This window comes from Rhinichthys klamathensis, unplaced genomic scaffold (assembly GCF_029890125.1).
Source record: "Rhinichthys klamathensis goyatoka isolate OS25496 unplaced genomic scaffold, OSU_Roscu_1.1 h1tg000121l_1, whole genome shotgun sequence".
Taxonomy (NCBI): domain Eukaryota; kingdom Metazoa; phylum Chordata; class Actinopteri; order Cypriniformes; family Leuciscidae; genus Rhinichthys; species Rhinichthys klamathensis.
Genome location: NW_026606658.1, coordinates 6259389 through 6278070, shown reverse-complemented (window position 1 = coordinate 6278070; position 18682 = coordinate 6259389). Strand labels below are relative to the sequence as shown.

General features: G+C 37.3%; 1 protein-coding gene across 9 annotated transcripts in view; it reads right to left on the bottom strand.

Moving 5' to 3' along the window:
* The window catches only part of cacna1g (calcium channel, voltage-dependent, T type, alpha 1G subunit), a 254008-nt gene that overhangs the window by 72668 nt on the left and 162658 nt on the right, over nt 1-18682 (bottom strand). For 6 of the 9 annotated variants that reach the window (XM_056255722.1, XM_056255715.1, XM_056255714.1 and 3 more), the window contains exons 15-20: nt 17284-17349; nt 13462-13555; nt 12439-12620; nt 11480-11959; nt 11210-11310; nt 8235-8358 (exon numbers count right to left, since the gene is read on the bottom strand). In XM_056255722.1, the coding sequence (XP_056111697.1) occupies nt 8235-8358; nt 11210-11310; nt 11480-11959; nt 12439-12620; nt 13462-13555; nt 17284-17349 (1047 nt within the window). The remainder of the gene's footprint in view (nt 1-8234; nt 8359-11209; nt 11311-11479; nt 11960-12438; nt 12621-13461; nt 13556-17283; nt 17350-18682) is intronic. The other 3 variants (XM_056255718.1, XM_056255717.1, XM_056255723.1) reach the window with 1 other exon arrangement.

The following is an 18682-nucleotide window of genomic DNA, read 5'->3' as shown; positions in this document are numbered from 1 at the left end:
TCACACATTTAAGGTAATATAATTGAACTCAATTATAATATCACATTACGTCAGGATTTCCCAGATTGGGGTTTGTGATGGAACTGCAAATGATTTTGATTTTGATTCAATTTTGATTTGATGTTTGTTTTTTTCCATTTGCATTTGAAGTAAACAGATGTGAGATTAGGTCCACAAACATAAAACTAAATGACACCGCAGAAACAAAAAACCTCCTGATCCCCCTGCCCTCTGTCTGTGCCACACAGCCGTCCCACGCAGCAGGTGCTGTCCTCTCCAGCTCTCTGCTCTGACCTGAGCCAGGACTGTTTGTTCCTCTTTCTATAGCAGACAGTAACACTGTCAACAGACTCCATCCTCATGCTCTCATATGACTCAATCTAGAGACTCCTGTGTAAGGACTCTGACTCACCCTGACCAGAAACACCATCGTCACAGGTGAATTAACATTCTGATACAGAAAGAGCCATGTGCTCATAAGGAGTGAAATAGTTCCCTTAAACGGATCAGTGTATTATTGTTCATCTCATGTTTAACAACTCCTCTATAAAAAATTATATTTCTAGAACAATGTAAGGCAGCACAACTGTTTTCAACATTGATAATAATAAAAATTGTTGTTTGAACACCAAATCAGCATATTAGAATTATCTCTGAAGGATCATGTGACACCACCACAGAAATAAATTACACTATAAAGTATATGTTACAATAGAAAATTGTACAAATTTAAATTGGCATGGTGGTGAAAAAATATGGGATTGGAGGAAAAAAGTATATTTCAATGCTTTTGCGTTCTCTCGCAAAAGATTTGCATTCCCCAGAGAAACTTTACGTTCCGTCGCAAAACAAGTTGCGTTCCCCAGAGAAACTTTGCGTTCCCTCGCAAAACATTTGCGTTCCCCCGCAAAACATTTGTATTCCTTAGAAACTTTGCGTTCCACCGCAAAACATTTGCGTTCCAACGCAAAACATTTGCGTTCCCTCAAGAATCTTTCCGTTGCCTCGCAAAACATTTGCATTCCCCGAGAAACTTTGCGTTCCCTCGCAAAACATTTGTATTCCCCCGAGAATATTTGCGTTCCCTTGCAAAACATTTACGTTCCCCCGAGAAACTTTGCGTTCCCTCGCAAAACATTCGCGTTCCCCCAAGAAACTTTCCGTTGCCTCGCAAAACATTTGCGTTCCCCGACAAACTTTGCGTTCCCTCGCAAAACATTTGCATTCCCCCGAGAATATTTGCATTCCCTCGCAAAACATTTGCGTTCCACCGACAAACTTTGCGTTCCCTCACAAAACATTTGTGTTTACCCCAAAAAACGTTGCGTTTGCTCGCAGAACCTTTGCGTTAGCTCACAATGACATTTTGCGAGCGAATGCAAAATTTCTCGGGGAAACGCAAAACATTTGCGAGAGAACGTGAAAGCATTGACACATAATTTTTCCTCCAATCTCATTTTTCCTCCAATCTCAATTACCTTTAATGGTTCCATAAAAATTCCAATACTATTTCACAATATTACTGTTTTACTGCATTTTTGATAAAATAAATGCAGCTTTGGTGGGCACAAAAAACACGTACAAAACAATACCAACCCCAAAAAGGTAGAAAATGTAATGACTCGAGCTTCATGGCAAGTAAAAAAGACTCTCTGAAAAAAGAAATACTGTATACTGATAATAAGATCAGTCTGTCTTAGAATATCGGTTATCGGTATTTGCCTCGAAATGATCCAATCAAGCAGCCCTAATAGCAATGTACAAAGTATAACAATGTAGAAAAAACCAAACCGAACTGAAGCTGACCACTGAAGTACAATACAAATTAAATGGTCAGCAATTTAAACCTTTCCACCTCCTGGTGTTTAAACCTGCCCTGGTCCCATTGCACCTCTTTCTCCCTTTACCTTCCTCTCTACGCTCCACCGTACTAAACCATAAAGACAAAGAGAACATACATTAAACAAATACAATGCCGTTTACATTATGGGTGACAGAAAAGATTAATATATCCACTGTGTATATGCAACATGATCTGTCTCTGTCTCTGTCAGGCATGCATGGATTGTGGAAGCCTAATGGATAACAATGTGTGCTGCTCACACAAAGGTTATTAGTTTGGTCTCAGTTAGGAGACCAAGTTAACTGGAGGTTTGCTAATATCCCACCATGGTCCCTTTGAGAGAGGCATTCGTAATTGCTGAATTACAGAATCTATAGCTTGACGTTATTACTGAGATTGATTGTTTGGGCTCTTTATAGAAAAGTCGCAGCAGAATGAGAATCCCTATTCAAGTCAGCCCTCGGCTCAGCCACAAGCCATTTTTGTTTAAGTCAACAGGTATTGAGGATTCATTCAACCGTGCAAATAATCCTTAGTGTTTAAACAGTCATAAACAGCTTTTTGCAAAGGATTCTGGTTGCATAAGGAAGAGAAGCTGTACTTTAAACAAGTGGTGTGGAAGCAAAATAAGCAGCGGAGATCTTCACGGCGGAGTGCTGAGAACATGCTCTCTCTGGATTATTTATCCTTCTCCTACTGTGTCTGAGTAGCAGGGCCCAAGGGCCATCTTTCCCATGACCCCCCGCTAATGCATGTTTCAGTGGGTCATGGCACCATGTTCTAAAACTCCTGTTCTCTCTGAGAAAGCCTCCTGCTGACATCATCACTGCGGTTTGTATTGTTTCTGAAAACAGACTGACGTCTTTGCCATTCCATTCTGCTCTGAGGCTTGTTTTCATTCATTGTGGAGTGAACCGTGTGTGTATGTGCGGGTCAGAATTCATGAATGAGGAAGAGCATGTCTGAGAAGCAGAGTGTTTGCTCTCTGAAGGAGAAGGGTCAGACAACCCATGTCCTTCACTCTCATTCTTTTAAAGGTTACTGAATGTCTGAGGTAGCACACATATAAAAAAAAAAATATAAAAAAAAAAAAGAGTAATTTCTAGCTTGGCAGAGAAAACCGAATGAAAAAAAATTACGTACACAGTTCAGTTATTCTGATTGTGACTCCTCTTCAGAGTGTGAAAAATTCAAGGTAAAAAAAACATTTACTAAAAAAAAAAACCCACAATAATAGATCTCTGGTTGCTAAAGTTTTTCCCTTAAGTATGATACTTAAGGGGCGATTTACCCTTACCTAAGAGAATAACTTAAGGGTGTTGCATATAATCTCTTAAACGGTTCTCTTAGGTAAGGGAAACATTTAAGTGTTTCACGACAGCGATCCTGGATTCACGTTATAAAAGTCTGTTGTTGCCATAGATACGCAAAACACTAACATGTCGGAATATCACGTGTCAGTCCAGTGACGCTATCACGTAACACCGCGTTAGCTCCGAAAGTGGCTGCAGTTTGTGTTGTTCACCGTCTCATGCTTTGGCATTTGTTTAGGTTTTGTGAATGCACTTCTGGCTCTGTGTCTCGAAATACAGCTGAGTATATTTCCATAGCATACCTGTTTTCTTCTGTCATGATTCCTTTTAAAACACAGAATCAGCTCGTTCTCCTGTGAATTTCTGTCTGTCATTACACGAGTCGCGTGTAATTAGTTTGATAGTGATGTCAAATATTGTGCGTCGATCAAATCGGTATTCTTGCAACAATTTTTCATCGCTAAATTAGTCCAAAGGGTTCTCCCTATTCCCTATGATCTTCAGCTGGTTCCATAAATTCAGCCATGTCGTCTTATTTTTGTCCACGTTACTCTTAAGGTTACGATTTCCAAACCTTAAGTTATACTTAGGGAAATTACCGTTAAGGGGTTTTATGCAACACTTAACGATTACTTAAGTGAAAAAACAGCATTTAAGGGAAATTCTAAGTATTTATGACATTTCACTTAAAAAAAACGTTAAGTAACACTTAAGGGTATTTTTCTGCAACACCCTTAGGTTTAAGGGAAACATAAGGGCGACCTTTAGGGAAAATTACACTTAAGGTGCTTTATGCAACCGGGCACGGAGCCCCTAAAGGGACATGGTGGTGAATAAAGTTTGCATTTGCTGGCAAAACTTTTGCGCTCCAACAAGAAACTTTGTTCTCTCGCAAAACAATCGCGTTCCCTTGCATAACCTATTGTGTTCCGCCTCTTTGTGGAACCGAAACGTTCCGAAACTTTGCGTTCGCTCGCAAACCTTTTGAGTTAGCGTTCAAACCCAAAGTTTCATGGGGGAACGCAAATATTTTGGGTGCGAACACAAAGTTTCTTGGGGAAACGCATACATTTTTGTGAGAGAGCGCAAAAGCATTAAAATTTAATTTTTCTCATTTTTTTTCACATCACCATGTCCCCTTAGGAGCTCCGTACTAAAGTCCATTTGGGTTAAAACAGCTTAAAAAATTTATTTTCCATAAATAAAAAATAAATTAATAAACATTCAAATAATTAAACCTCAACTAAATTAATATACAGTATATGGTAAAATGTTACATTCCATTTTGTTAACAACATTAGTAAACATGAACATATACATTTTTAAAAACAAAGGTTGTATATGTTAATGTTATGTAATGGTTTAATGAACATGAACTAACAATGAAAAGTTGTATTTTTATTAACTAACATTAACACAAATTTATAAATACTGTAACAAATGTATTGCTTATTGTTAATTATATTAATTAGTTAATGCATTAACTAATGAGACCTTACTGTAAGTATTACCATATAAATAAAGATGACAAAATATATAAGATAACAAAAAATATAAAAATTATATTATATGAAATAATAATAAAATAGGCATTTTCTAGATAAGTGCTCAAAAATATTGTATCAACTGAACATTGCTGTTGTGTAAAGCTCTTTTGAGTCTGTCCATTCTAATTGATCAAACTCGTTCACCAAATGATCAAAATGATTCATTATAGAATTAGTGTGAACCAAAAGCAATTAGCAAAGAGCAATTTAGGATCCACTTCCAAATGTCAATGCATTTTCAGTGTGTATGTGACTAGAGAGAGAGAGAGAGAGAGAGAGAGAGAGAGAGAGAGAGAGAGAGAGAGAGAGAGAGAGAGAGAGAGAGAGAGAGAGAGAGAGAGAGAGAGAGAGAGAGAGAGAGAGAGAGAGAGAGAGAGAGAGAGAGAGAGAGAGAGAGAGAGAGAGAGAGAGAGAGAGAGAGAGAGAGAGAGAGAGAGAGAGAGTAATCAAAAGCTGCTAAAACTCCCCTTGGTATTTTCATCATTCTCTTCTTATTACTTTGGGTACTGAAAAGACATGCTCATGCCTGGTCTTCAGAGGGGACTCAGGTGGGGAGTCTGATGGCATTTGTTCATACCCAAATGAAAAAATGTCTCCATATGAAATATTGATGACACACATCTGAGCTCAGTGAGGTACCTGTAACTATAGATCAAGTCTGTCATGGAGATGAGATGGTTTGCATAAGCTCAACACCGGTGTTCTATTACAACAAAAGTTACAAAATTCTGTAGTGACAGTTGGAGAGAACTGACTTTATCTGGTCCAGAGATTCTGCAATTACTTATAAATGTCATTTCACACTGTGGGTTTATATTGAAATGTGAACATTCCCTAGCAAACATTTTACAGGTCATTGCCAGAAAACATTTAGAAATGTTATCTAGATTCACAAATGACATGTCATGCAATGCAGCAACATCATCTATTGTTATTTGTTTTTTGAAATTTCAATATTGTTGTAACAATTTATAATTTAGGTCTTGTTTTTCTTTTCAAAGTGAAGTTAACTCAACAATTTTTTTTTTTTTCATATCTTTCATCAACAATAACAATCTTTCTGTGTATTCACGACTATATGCAAATACATCATTTGAGATTTTAAATAGCAAAAACCCAGTGTGCCATCTGCCCCAAGTCTGAACAAATTCACATGCGGGGAAGGAAAAGAAGTCAAGTTTTTCAGTTTCTGTGAAGTGCTGACATGATGTCTTTTGGGGGAAGTAAACAAATATCATAGAGGCTCAGAGGCGCTCATGGTAAAAACTGGATTACATGGATTAAACCGCCGGAAAATAACACAACGGAAAACAACCTTTCCATGCTACACAATGTGTCAGAAAATCCTTGCACATGAGAGGGTTTAAGGTCCTATATTTCCATTACTGACACAATCCTTCATCAGTTTGGGGGGGGGGGGGGGGGGGGTTGATTTATTCCTTGTTTCCAAATCAAGAATATGTGTAAATAAATGCAAATAACTAAATACAAATCCATGAATAGCAAAAACAACTAACTCACTAATGTCTGACATTTCATTCTGTGAGTGAGTCAGTATAATTGGATTAGAAAGGTATACTGGAATATATTATCTGGACTCCTCCAGCTCTGATTGGAGATGAGGTCGTCTGCGCTACTGCTCTCTGCCATGTGGAGCGCTGTGGGTCTCTCTCTGTCTCAGCAGTAACAGCGGCAGACACATCATCACTGGATAATAATAATAATAATAATACTAATGTATGCATCCCTTATACGCTCAACATGCAATGGGGCTGACGCATATATTTTTGTCTGTATTCAGATTACATAATGTTATCAATATTTACAATGGAACAGTGGACCATTCACAATAGGAACTCCTGTATAATTCTGTATGAACCAGCTCACAAATCACTACAGAATGAGAACTAGTATTAATTCATTATGGTTAGAAGGTCCAAAGTAGTTCTTGACTTGGGTTAACAGACTTTTCTGTGAATTAATAAAGAGCTTGAAAATGTACTCTTTTGGTACAAGAGAGAGTGAAAAGTCTCAGTGGGCAACATTTTATGAATATACATTCCTTGAAATGTCAGAAATCTGGTAGCTGCAAACATGATGGACATCTGCTGTCTCTTTTCAAGGAGGTTTGCAGCATTGCTGATCTGCCAAGTCATAAAACCCTTAAAAATAGCCACTAAAAAAGCCGTTTATTCATATACTGTTTACCAATGCCACAATGAAGCAAGTTTAACACTATAGTATTATTCTTCCCATAACTATCATATTATGATCTAGGTAAGGAAGGAAAAGAGAAAAACACAATTGTATTGCCTTCTTTTCTCATGCTCTTCTGTTTTACAATGTCCTGAGGGAACATGTAACTTATGAAAGTATAAACGTACAAAACTGATAATGAGATGTAGCAAAGCATGTAGGCCAAGCTGATTGTTTCCTTTGGGTCTGTATTAAGAAAGCATAAATAACAAATCAAATCTTTTCCATTTTAATGTACTAAAAGAACTGTAAAACCAAATTGTCTAATAATCCACTTTTTATTCTCAGGCCTTAGCAGAACATCCCGCTTTCCCCATATCACCCCACATAGGAAATGCTAGTTTTAGAATCTGGAACTTACAGATATTACAAAAATATGAAGTTCAATGTGTCAGTTAGCATTCACATTCATCACCAAGGCGAAGTTTTTCAGCTGGCACATGCAGACCTTTGCTTCGTGGGCAGTAGATTGTGCAAAAAGGATAACTCACAAGAAAGTGCACAGTTGCAAACACTTCACTAGTGACTATCCTGAACTGAGACTTTAAATGTTTCATCAGTTTCATGCTTTCATGATATTTATTTTACCAGAATTATACGGCTACTTTTGCATCTCTGTCAACAGAGAAAAACGGTTGACATTTGTTTTAACTCTCTATAGAAGCAACCATTTCAACCAAACATGATATACAATGATATTAAAAAGGTCCATTTAGAAATACATTATAAAATTTAAATTTAAAATATTTACTGTAATGGACATCCAGGGGTCACGGGTTGGTCTTAGGTAATTAAATCAGCAATCAGCACAGTGAAATCTATGAAGCTTTCCCCATAAAATAAAATAAAATAAAATAAAATAAAATAAAATAAAATAAAATAAAATAAAATAAAATAAAATAAAATAAAATAAAATAAAATAAAATAAAATAAAATAAAATAAAATAAAATAAAATAAAATAAAATAAAATAAAATAAAATAAAAAAGCTACATACCCTTGAGACAAGAACCAGAGGGAGCATGGGATCAAACCTTGCAAGTTGCAACATTTATTTAAATTGTCACGTAATTGTTTTTGAGTATTATTTAAATAATTTAAAATCCCCATTCTACAAAAGCTGTATAAAAAATTGATTATAAAATGGAAGTTCATTTTTAATTAAAAATAAGCATTCAACACTCATCTCAATGACCTGACCACTTATGCCTTCAGCAAATGTTGTTTTGAAAGACATGGTTGCGTGCTTGTGTGTGCGTGAAGTTACATTACTCACAGCGCTGGAGGGGTCGATTCTGGGCCTCTCCATGGCAATAGTGATGCAGTTGAGAAAGATGATGATAAGAACCACATGGTCAAACATCTTGTGAGAGATGATTTTATTGCATGTCACACGAAACCTGCAAGACATAATCACACCAGATATATTGAGCTGAGTGATGCAAACAGGCAACATAATGCTGATCCTAAAATTAATTCATTAAAAAAGTAATTTCCCACGAAAGATGGGTCACAAATGTCAACTGGTCGCTTAGTGAGACTACAGTAGTAGTTTTTCTTAAAGGGATAGTACACCCAAAAATTCTTTCATAATTTACTTACCATCATGTTGTACTAATTATGTATGACTAACTTTTTTCTCACAAATATTTTCTCTGATATTTTGAAGAATGTTGGTAACCAAAAAGTTTTGGTTACTACTGACTTCCACTGTATTTAACAACAACAAAACATTTACAAAACATTATATATCTTCATTTATGTTCCACAGGTTTGAAACTATAGGAGGGTGAGTAAATAATGGCAACATTTTCATTTTTGGTAAACTATGCCTTTAAATATTTAAGAGAGTAGAATGCTACATTGTTGGCAGTCCAATCATTTAATGTATTAAAAGATGTTAACAATCATGGCTGACATTAATTCAGGTTCATGCATCACAATGAACTTCTGTTAGAAACAGTGACAAACTTATGCTGAACGTGTGTCTGCCATAAGACGTACAGCTTGCCAGCATGACTTCTTTTATAAATAAATAGTGCTCGGTTCTCTTTAATGTCTCAAGACTTGGCCTGATGTTAAAGAATTCATGCTAAGAACGACACTGAGTGGGAACAGAAGGCAAACTCTGCGCTGTTGTCATGCCAACCTGCCTCTCACAGCCCCGATCTCTCATGCTGGGGAGTGTGGTCATGGCGGGGTGAAATGGGGAGAGAAGTGTAATGCTGTGTCTGAAACCTAAGACAGCTGCTTCGCTGCCTCGCTACCCAGTTAGTCAATGACTTCACAGGTGCTTCTTATGGCAACTTCACACAAGATTTCAGACAGGCATCCAAAAGTACCATAATGTCACATCTAATGATCTAAAACTAATTCAAACTAATTCATTTAGACATGACAAATATTTAAAGCAAATATCCATTGCTTATACAATGCTTATGTCTGAATAAATATGTATAAATTAATCAGTTAAAATATATAAAATAATGGATATTTAAAAATGTATTGCATCAAGGAGTTACATTGTATGTGATTTTATAATAATAATAATAATAATAATAATTATAGCGCTTTTCTAGGTACTCAAAGCACTTTACATATGGAAGTGGGAATCTCTTCAATTTTAATCATATATATACATACATATATATATATATATATATACCGTATATATATATATATATATATATATATATATATATATATATATATATATATATATATATATTATTAAAATTGAAGAGATTCCCACTTCCATATGTAAAGTAAATGTTTTTGAAAGAAGTCACTCTTAATGTTGTTGCTCAATAAGGCTGAAACAGTAAAAACAGTAAAATTATTACAATTTAAAACGTCTTTTTCCCCCAATTTTAGTATATTTAAATATAAATATATATATTTTTCCCCCCATTTTAGTATATTTAAACATATATATATATATATATATATATATATATATATATGTTTAAATATACTAAAATGGGGGGAAATATATATATATATATATATATATATATTTAAATATACTAAAATTGGGGGAAAAAGACGTTTTAAATTGTAATCATTTTACTGTTTTTACTGTTTCAGCCTTATTGAGCAACAACATTAAGAGTGACTTCTTTCAAAACATTAAAACAAAACTTCATCAAACTTAGGGCCAGATTTACTAAACAGGGCAAATTAGCATGAGAGCGCAATTCCAAAAAAGCGAAGATGGCAGTGGAAACCAATGTCTTTGTTTTACATCAGAAAAAAGAGTCTACATAACCGCAGACCTGCTTATGACACGCACAGATGGACATACTAAAATCACAAGACTTTTTGCTTTGGTTTTTGGTGACACCAATGTATGCCAATCTGCATGTCATAACAGTGCAAAGTGGTGATAGCTTGCATCATCCAGGGCTCGCACAGGAAGGAGGAGGAGGATGATCTGAGGTTGTTTGATGTTTAATTAGTAAAGCGCTGACAGAGTGTAACATGCAATGCTGAGTTCTTCTTTCCTCTCCTCTCTCTCTAATAAGTGAACCCTCCATGGAGCTTAATGTGAGCAGACATGCATTTCAAAAATGGAAAGAACTGGAAAGAGATGAGAAGGGGAATACCAAGAAGATGCCTAAGGGAGAGGATAAAAAGTACAGGATATTTCTCACCCCTTGAGCATCTTAATGAGGGTATTAGGGCTTAGGGGCAACCTAAACTCCTGTACTGAACGTGAGCCATGGTACTATGATAAACGTGATTCAGCTTTTGAAATAACCAGCGTATGTTGGATGCTGGAGAGCTTGTGTCCCCACAAGACTAGCTCCTACAGAAAAAAACATACTTACTTGACCAGCAATAAAGAACAAATATTATCTTGGGAAATTCATGTTCATGTAAATTTATAGGGCCCAGGAGAACATTTTTATGAGGGACCCCCACACTGCAAAAATCCTATTCTTAATAGATAAAAATATCTAAAATATCTTCTTGAAATTTGATAAAAGCAACACTGCATAAGATATTAAGTGAATTTAGGAATGTACATATAGGACCAATATAGGACTCAAGTAAACCATAAATTATACTGGGATATCAATCAATTAACAAAAGTCATCCAATACTATTGGTGAAAAACACATGAATTAATGGTACGCCCTCCTCAATGTATAATGGGATCCATAGGACTGCATTCCCTTCCTGAAAACGTTTTAGATGGTCTTTTCAGCAGGTAAGACCGTGAGAGCCAAGAAAGCATCAGATACTCACCGTGACTGTGGGGGGAACAGGTAAAGCGACCATGTAACCCTCTGCCGACACCATTCAGGCTGCTTGTGGTCCAGCCAGCGGAAGAGACGAGCGTTACGACTCTGAAAGATGGATGACCATGTGAGATTATATGATCAGTAAGTTAGTTTCGTTAGAAATAGAAATTTCATGGCAGCCAACTGAATTGAAGAAAATTGGTTGACATTTGTGATAGATCTACTGTAAGGAACAGAAAAATAGCTGTAATAAATCAAGTGTAGATTTTCTCACCAGATTTCCTTCATCATCTGCATTGTCATCCTCGCTGTGGGGATCATCAAGAGAAAGCTGTGTGGTGGCTGTAGATGGAGAACTCTTGCCGTTGCTGAGGAAGTTGGGTGGCCGGGCGCTGTTTATGCTGGCGGAGCGATGCACGAATGGCACCTGCAAGGTGTCTGGAGGCAGATCAAACGAGCTACGCGTCTCCAGGGATTCCATGCGCCTGTGCCGAGGCCTCTGTCCCAGAGAGTCCGTCCTGGCGAGGGAGGCATCATCACCCTCGGACATCCCCCCACCGCCTCCGTTCTCTCCCGCTTCTCCCTCGTCTGAGCTGGACTGGCCATCGCCGGACAGCAAGGAGCGCCGTTCCCCAGACTGCCGTTTTTGCCTCTTGAGGCTGGGGGCTCGTCCCAGGCTATTCCAGCTGGAGCGCCTGCTGTTCCAGCTACTGGCTGAACTCCACGGGGCATTAGGGGAGCTCCGCGCACTCGACTACAAAAATACGGGGAAAGGAACATGTCACTCTTGAATTACATCGCATTGGCTAACTGTAAAACCCGAGTGTGAACATTTTCGTGCAAAAATTTACTCCACCACAGTGGACAGAAAAAACTACTGGTGTGTGTGCAAATGCATTTATTTACATTATTATAAATTCTATAATTTATTATATTATATTATATTAGAAGTTGCATAACTATGTGACCCTACAATAAGTCTGACTTAATTCAGCGTAACAAAACTGATGTGCATTATAATAACATTTTTAACTTTTATACATCTATTTGTGAATGAGACCTCTTATTATTACAAAATGTAATGTTTCTGAGTGCAATGTCAAAAAAAAAAGAAAAAAAAAAGAAAATAAACCATAATACATAAATAAATCAACAAACATACAAAAATAAAAGGAAGAAAAATAAGACTGTAGTTTGTCCAACTTTCTCTATCAGAGAACGGTAGTTACTGACCGGAGATTTATCTTGGCCATTGGGATCCATGGAGACATTGCTGCCTCTGCGGGATTCGTAGCCCAGCGCAGGGTCTCCTCCTCCTGATATCTTAGGGACAGGCATGGGTGTTGCAGCCGTATGAGTGATGAGGGGAGGGGTCAGGCTGGTTTTCAAATCCACATGGCCATTGATGGGCACAACTGTGGAAGGGACAGGGATAGTAGCTCAACATCACTGACACTACAAAACATGACAGACAGCTGAAAAATGCATTAGGGACCATTTCAAGCATGAATTTTTTAAACAGCCTTTAATCTTCAAAAGGGACCATGATGCATTATGTCAAAAAGACAGAAATACACAGTATAAACCCACTGTTAGAAGGGTAAAAGGGTATCTGGGATAGCACAAAGCTAGCTTGTGGATTTCAAAATATAAAGAGTGTACTTTAATCACATGCTTAATATATAAAAAGAATGGCTTGTGTCCTGCAAAAACAATGTCAGTATACTCTATGGCTACATGTTTTAGACAAGCTCATTTGACAATATCAGGACTAAACAATAAGGATGGTCCACTGAAACAAACCTGAGTTCATAAATCTATAAACTCATATAAAACCATAGATTTATATTATAGCTGCATAATTTCCAGCTTGCTGAAAAAAGCACAAAAAATATTGTACAGAACACTTACCAGTTAATGATAAATCTAAATGTTTCTATCAAATAAACAAACACATATTTCAATCAATCAATCAATCAATCAATCAATCAATCAATCAATCAATCAATCAATCAATCAATCGATCAATCAATCGATCAATCAATCGATCAATCAATCGATCAACCAATCAATCAATCAACCAATCAATCAATCAACCAATCAATCAATCAACCAATCAACCATTATTTTGGGTGGGGCCAGTTAATTTTTTGACAGGGTAAGTAAAAAAATCTTACTGGCCAGCAGAAAAGAAAATCTTGTTAAGCCCTGAATATGCCATGTGCTTCAATGTAAACAATGCTATGTGGGTCTCACCGGATGATGCCGACAGATCCTTCTTACATCCTGAAACATCATCCAAGCTCCGTGCATAGATATCTACTTCAGACTCAGACTTTGAGGCATCACCCTGTATCAAATACGGAAGATAAACAAACATTAGTTAGCTGGTCTTAGAGTTGCTGAGGCTTAGGGAAGCATATTGCAGGGTGAGGAACAGGCAGGTGAGTGAGGGTGTGGTCTCCCCACCCCAGCGGCCCACAAAAAAGGCCAGAGGGTGACTGGTATCTAAGGGAGAGACATCCTATCTAGGGGTAATTCACAAAAACACAGTGCCGGCATGCATTTGACAGCACCAGGTTGCACTACCACTCTGAAACCACAAGTATTGTGTGCTAAATATTAGTTAAATGTATCTTTCTGTATAGATTTAAGCAGATGATCTCATGGTCAGACCACCTGCTATATTAGCGTAAGACACATCCACATGCGGGCAACTATGTGTGGGGGTTTTTCTCGGCTCACTGGAGGTACAGCACCAGTAGAGGAGACACGTCCAATGATCAGGCAGGAGAAATAAACACTGCTATTTTTATCAGAGGACTCATCACATTGTTTGGCCTGTGTCCTCCTCGTCCCCAGTCTTGGGCTAGTCTTAAAATGGCTAAATGCCGAGAGTGTTTCAGTGTGGTCTAGCACAGAACTTCAACCCTGGGTGGTTTGTCAAAACAGAGAGCACTGTTTAAGGACATGGATCACTCTCTCAGTTTGACCATTAAGGTGTCTATTTGTGCACGATTGTTGTAATTTAAATACAATATGATAAAGATGATAAAGGATTAAACATCCCCCCCCCCCCCCCCCCCCTCCCCTCCCCTCCCCTCCCCTCCCCTCATTGTGTTGTTACCTGATGTGAAACGCCTATAGAAAACTAAATTTACATTTCAGCATATGTTTAGCATATTCACAGTATGGAGCTAATGGTCAAAGACAAAGAGGCGACACAGTGGAAACTATTCTGACAAACCTTGCACCTACAAACAATGTATCCCATTGGCTTCATGTATTAACATCAAGCTGAATCAAAGCGTTGTGTATTTTGGTCTCTGAAAAAAAAATCAATCCATTAGTAATGGGTGTGTAAATGGGTAAGGAACAAAAACAGTTTCACTGAAGCCAATGGGATTATTGCAACACTAATCACGTTACAATCGGACAGCAATTAATTCACTACAATGAAAAACAGTGAATAGGACTTGTCAATAGGGAATAACACAATATATACGATACTAAGGCAACAAAAAACAAACTTGAAATAGCTTTGACACTGGAGTCAAGCTCCATTAGTCAAGACACAAGAGGGACTCCTTGCCCCTTCTCAACAACAGTGAACAGTACAACAAAACACAGCTGTGATAGGTTGAACTAGCAGAAAGGCACTACAAAGCATCTTCAGGAACAAGCCACCACCTGCAGTTGGGCCCAAACTCCGACATGATCTTTCTGAGCAAAGAGACGTGGCAGAAATATAACACACCTACAGTATTAGCTAAATAAGCTATCTGACTTTTTGACACAAGTCCTAGCAAAAACTATTAGCTATTGCATATATGTAAAATCAGTTAGAACTAAGGTTTATTAAAGCAATAGTTCACCCTCATGTTTTTTTAACTGCTGATTAAAACAGTAGCCTATATTTACTCCCTCTAGTGAGCTGTCAACAGCAGCAACCAGATCTCAAGAACTGGATCAGTCCAATTTATAAAATAATCATTCCATTTTTGTAAACTGAATCAATTGAATGATTCCAAAGATTTGACTCACAAGAATGATTTGTGAACAAAACATTGAGATTATTTTAGTGAACTGAATCAATTGATCATTGAAAAATTTTGACTCAAAAGAATGGATTGTTCATGAATCAAACAGATGTTCTATGAACAAATCATTAAGACCAGGGCTGTGTCCGAAACCGCATGCTCTCGAGTAGGCACTTATTTTGAATAAGTAATTATTCATGACTGCTAAAAAAAGTACATTCTATAAAGTATGAATGTGTGTAGCATGAATGTAATATGGACATACTACATTTTGCCATGTTGCCCTTATCATATGACCTACCAGCGTCAGTTGCGTCGCGTCACCTCCATTCACAAATCCTCCTTCGTTGCCTCATGGAATAGTACATTTTCCATTATATGCACAGTTCAGAATCCCGCCGGAAGAAGTAGGTCATCCGGGTACTTTTCGCCTACTTTTTTATATATTCGGACATACTTCTTTTGTCACATACTGTTTTTTGCCTAATATATTGAAGGGAAGTATGTGATTTCTGATGCAGCCCAGTTTTGTGAAGTAAATCGAACAACTCACTGAAATGATCTGACTCAAAATCGGAATCACTCTTCCCTTGCAAATCGGACATTGCTACGTTTCCAACCCAATCTTATGAAAATGTATTATTTTGAATGTACTATTTTAAAATGTATATTGTATGTTTTGGCAATTCATATTTTTTTTTCTAGAAAATAGTTCAAATTCATGAGCATGAACCTCCAATCCTACCCCCAATACCTAAACCTAGTTCTCACTGGGTGTAAGCAGATCATACAAAAATGTACAGTACACATTAGATTGCATGAATTCATACAAATTCACCAATTCTGCCATGAGACTGTGTTTTTCTCATAAATGTCAAGATTTTATTTGAACAACTTAAATTTCAGTCTGAAATTTTAGTACAATCCCATTAAGCTATGTTTGCCAGAACCGCTTTGGTCAGGTACAAGATGTGAAAGAAAGCCTACTGGGGTTCTACTGTCAATTAAGACATTAAGGTTGCTGTGCAACTGCTGCTTAACAATCACAGGTCTTAATTTGGGAATTCTCCCGGGCTTGACCAACCTTGCTGATAGAGAGATTTCAGGCATGTTTTGACATGAGATGTGCTAATAACCCCTGAGTAAGGACTAGCGGAGAGGTTTATGTAAGTTTGTTTGTCGAGGTGAAGGACTGGAAGACGTAAGAGACAAGTTCAAACCTTCAGAAAAAAAGGTCCAAAACAGATGACTAGGGCGGTACACTTTCAAAAGGTACACCTTTATACCTTATTTACACATAAAGGGTGCATATTAGTACATTAAAGGTGCATATTAGTACCTATATTGTATTTATTAGGACCCCTTGAAAGGGTACCACCCCAATGACAGCTTTAGTGCCATTTTCTCAGAGAGTGCACATAGCCATTGGTGCTCTCCATTTCATGGCATTTCCACTGCTAATGTCACCTAGCACAGCTGTATGAATGAAAACAAATACAGGATGTGATGTCCAGAACCACAAACAGACAGAGTCTCCTCAACAGGGTCAAGTGCTTCCTCTCAGCTCTGGCTCACTGAACGGACTTTCTCGATCGCTGAGTTATTGAACCCAGCGGAAAGCCTTAAGTCTAGCTGAATAAAAAAATATGATGATGCCATGCAGAGCAATTCTACAAGATCAAAATGATTAGAGGAGTAAAGCAGTATTAAGAAACGTATCTGCATATTAAACGATTTTGAGACCTATTCAAACAGACTTCCCAGTTGCCTTATTTGCTTTTGCACAGCAGTCTGTTTGGCTTTGTCTGATTTCGCTGAGGCTTTCCATAAGCCCAAACACATCCTTTCAGCCAGATAAAATAAAGCATGAGGCTCTACAAGGTTTGTACTCTGCCGCCAGGCATTGAGCAAGTGAACCTGAAGAAAGACTTTGAGTCAAGTCTGCTTCTACAAGTAACAATCACAAGTGACACTGTCCACAAACGCTGACGTCCTCCTGGTTAGTCTCACTGGGTTACATCATGCGGTAGCTACATACCCCTGAGTCTATAGGCAGCTGAATACAGCTCAGCTGGCCATGCAAATCGTCCTTCTTGGTTATTTCCTATTGTGGACACGTGTTAGGATTTTAACACACAGAGCGAAAAGGTAAGAAAGGGGAAAAAGCATAACAAAGTGTTAGAAAATTGACAAAAGACAAAATTATGAGAAATTTTACTCCCACATTTCACTGAATACTTCTGTTGAAGTAAAAATAATTGTGCATTTTGGATGGAGTTTAGGCTGTTAGCATGCTCGGGACAGTGAGTTTGTGGAGTCGATGCACCTCTTGATGGAAATAACATCACCACATTTATTTCCATTAAGAGAAGAGGTGCATCAATATTTGGTCAAGATCTTATATTGACAAGGGTTGCTTGGGATAATATATTATATTATATTATATTATATTATAAATAATACATGCATTTATGGTGGCATTGTTACATAATTACACTATCAAAAGTTTGGGGTTTTTTTAAGCAATGATGCTAAAACACTGTTTTAGAAAATTTTATTCTTTAAATAAATAAATAAAAAACAGTTCCATCAAAATATTAAGCAGCACAAATTATTTCAACATTAATCGCACAATCGTTTCACATAAATGATCATGTGAAACTGAAGACTGGGAGAAGATCATGTGACTCCAATCAATGGCTGCTGAAAATTCAGCTTTACCATCACAGGAATAAATTACATTTTAAAATATATTAAAAAAGTTATTTACACAATATTACTGTTTTTTTAATCAAATAAACGCAGCCTTGGTGAGAATAAGAAACTATTTTCTTTTTTAAAAATCATACCAATCCCAAACTGATTAGTAGTGTACAGTACATTTTACCTATATAGGTGCCACTGCAAAGATGGACACAAATAAAGTAGTAAGACATAGGAAATTATTTTAAAAAAATGAAAACAATCTGCTTTTAACCAATAACCTACATGGAATGGTCACTGAACATGCTGACATATAATCTGACATTCACGCTATGATCCGAACGAGACTGTCTGTTTACAGCACTGTGACTATGTGAAGCTTTTTGCTTCAGTGGACGGGACATTACACTGTTGAGGGGACATTCATCCCCGTGCTTGATCTCTCTGCTTCACACGCGTCATTCACCCACCAGTTTCCCCAGCAACCCTGACGCACTGAAAAGTTCGACCAACTAAAAATAAACATGATGTTTGCAGAAAACGATGTAAGGTTAAAATATTAAGTCAACAGTGTTCGTCAGTTGTACAGGAAAGCGGGAGAATACGGGCATTACATCAATTGGGATGAGATTATAATATCTGATGCACTTAGCAAAGGTAAGAGCAGATAGGGGTCAGCTGAGTGTGGGCTATCCTCTCTAATTTAAGAGTGGAGAGTTTATTTTGAAGGCTTC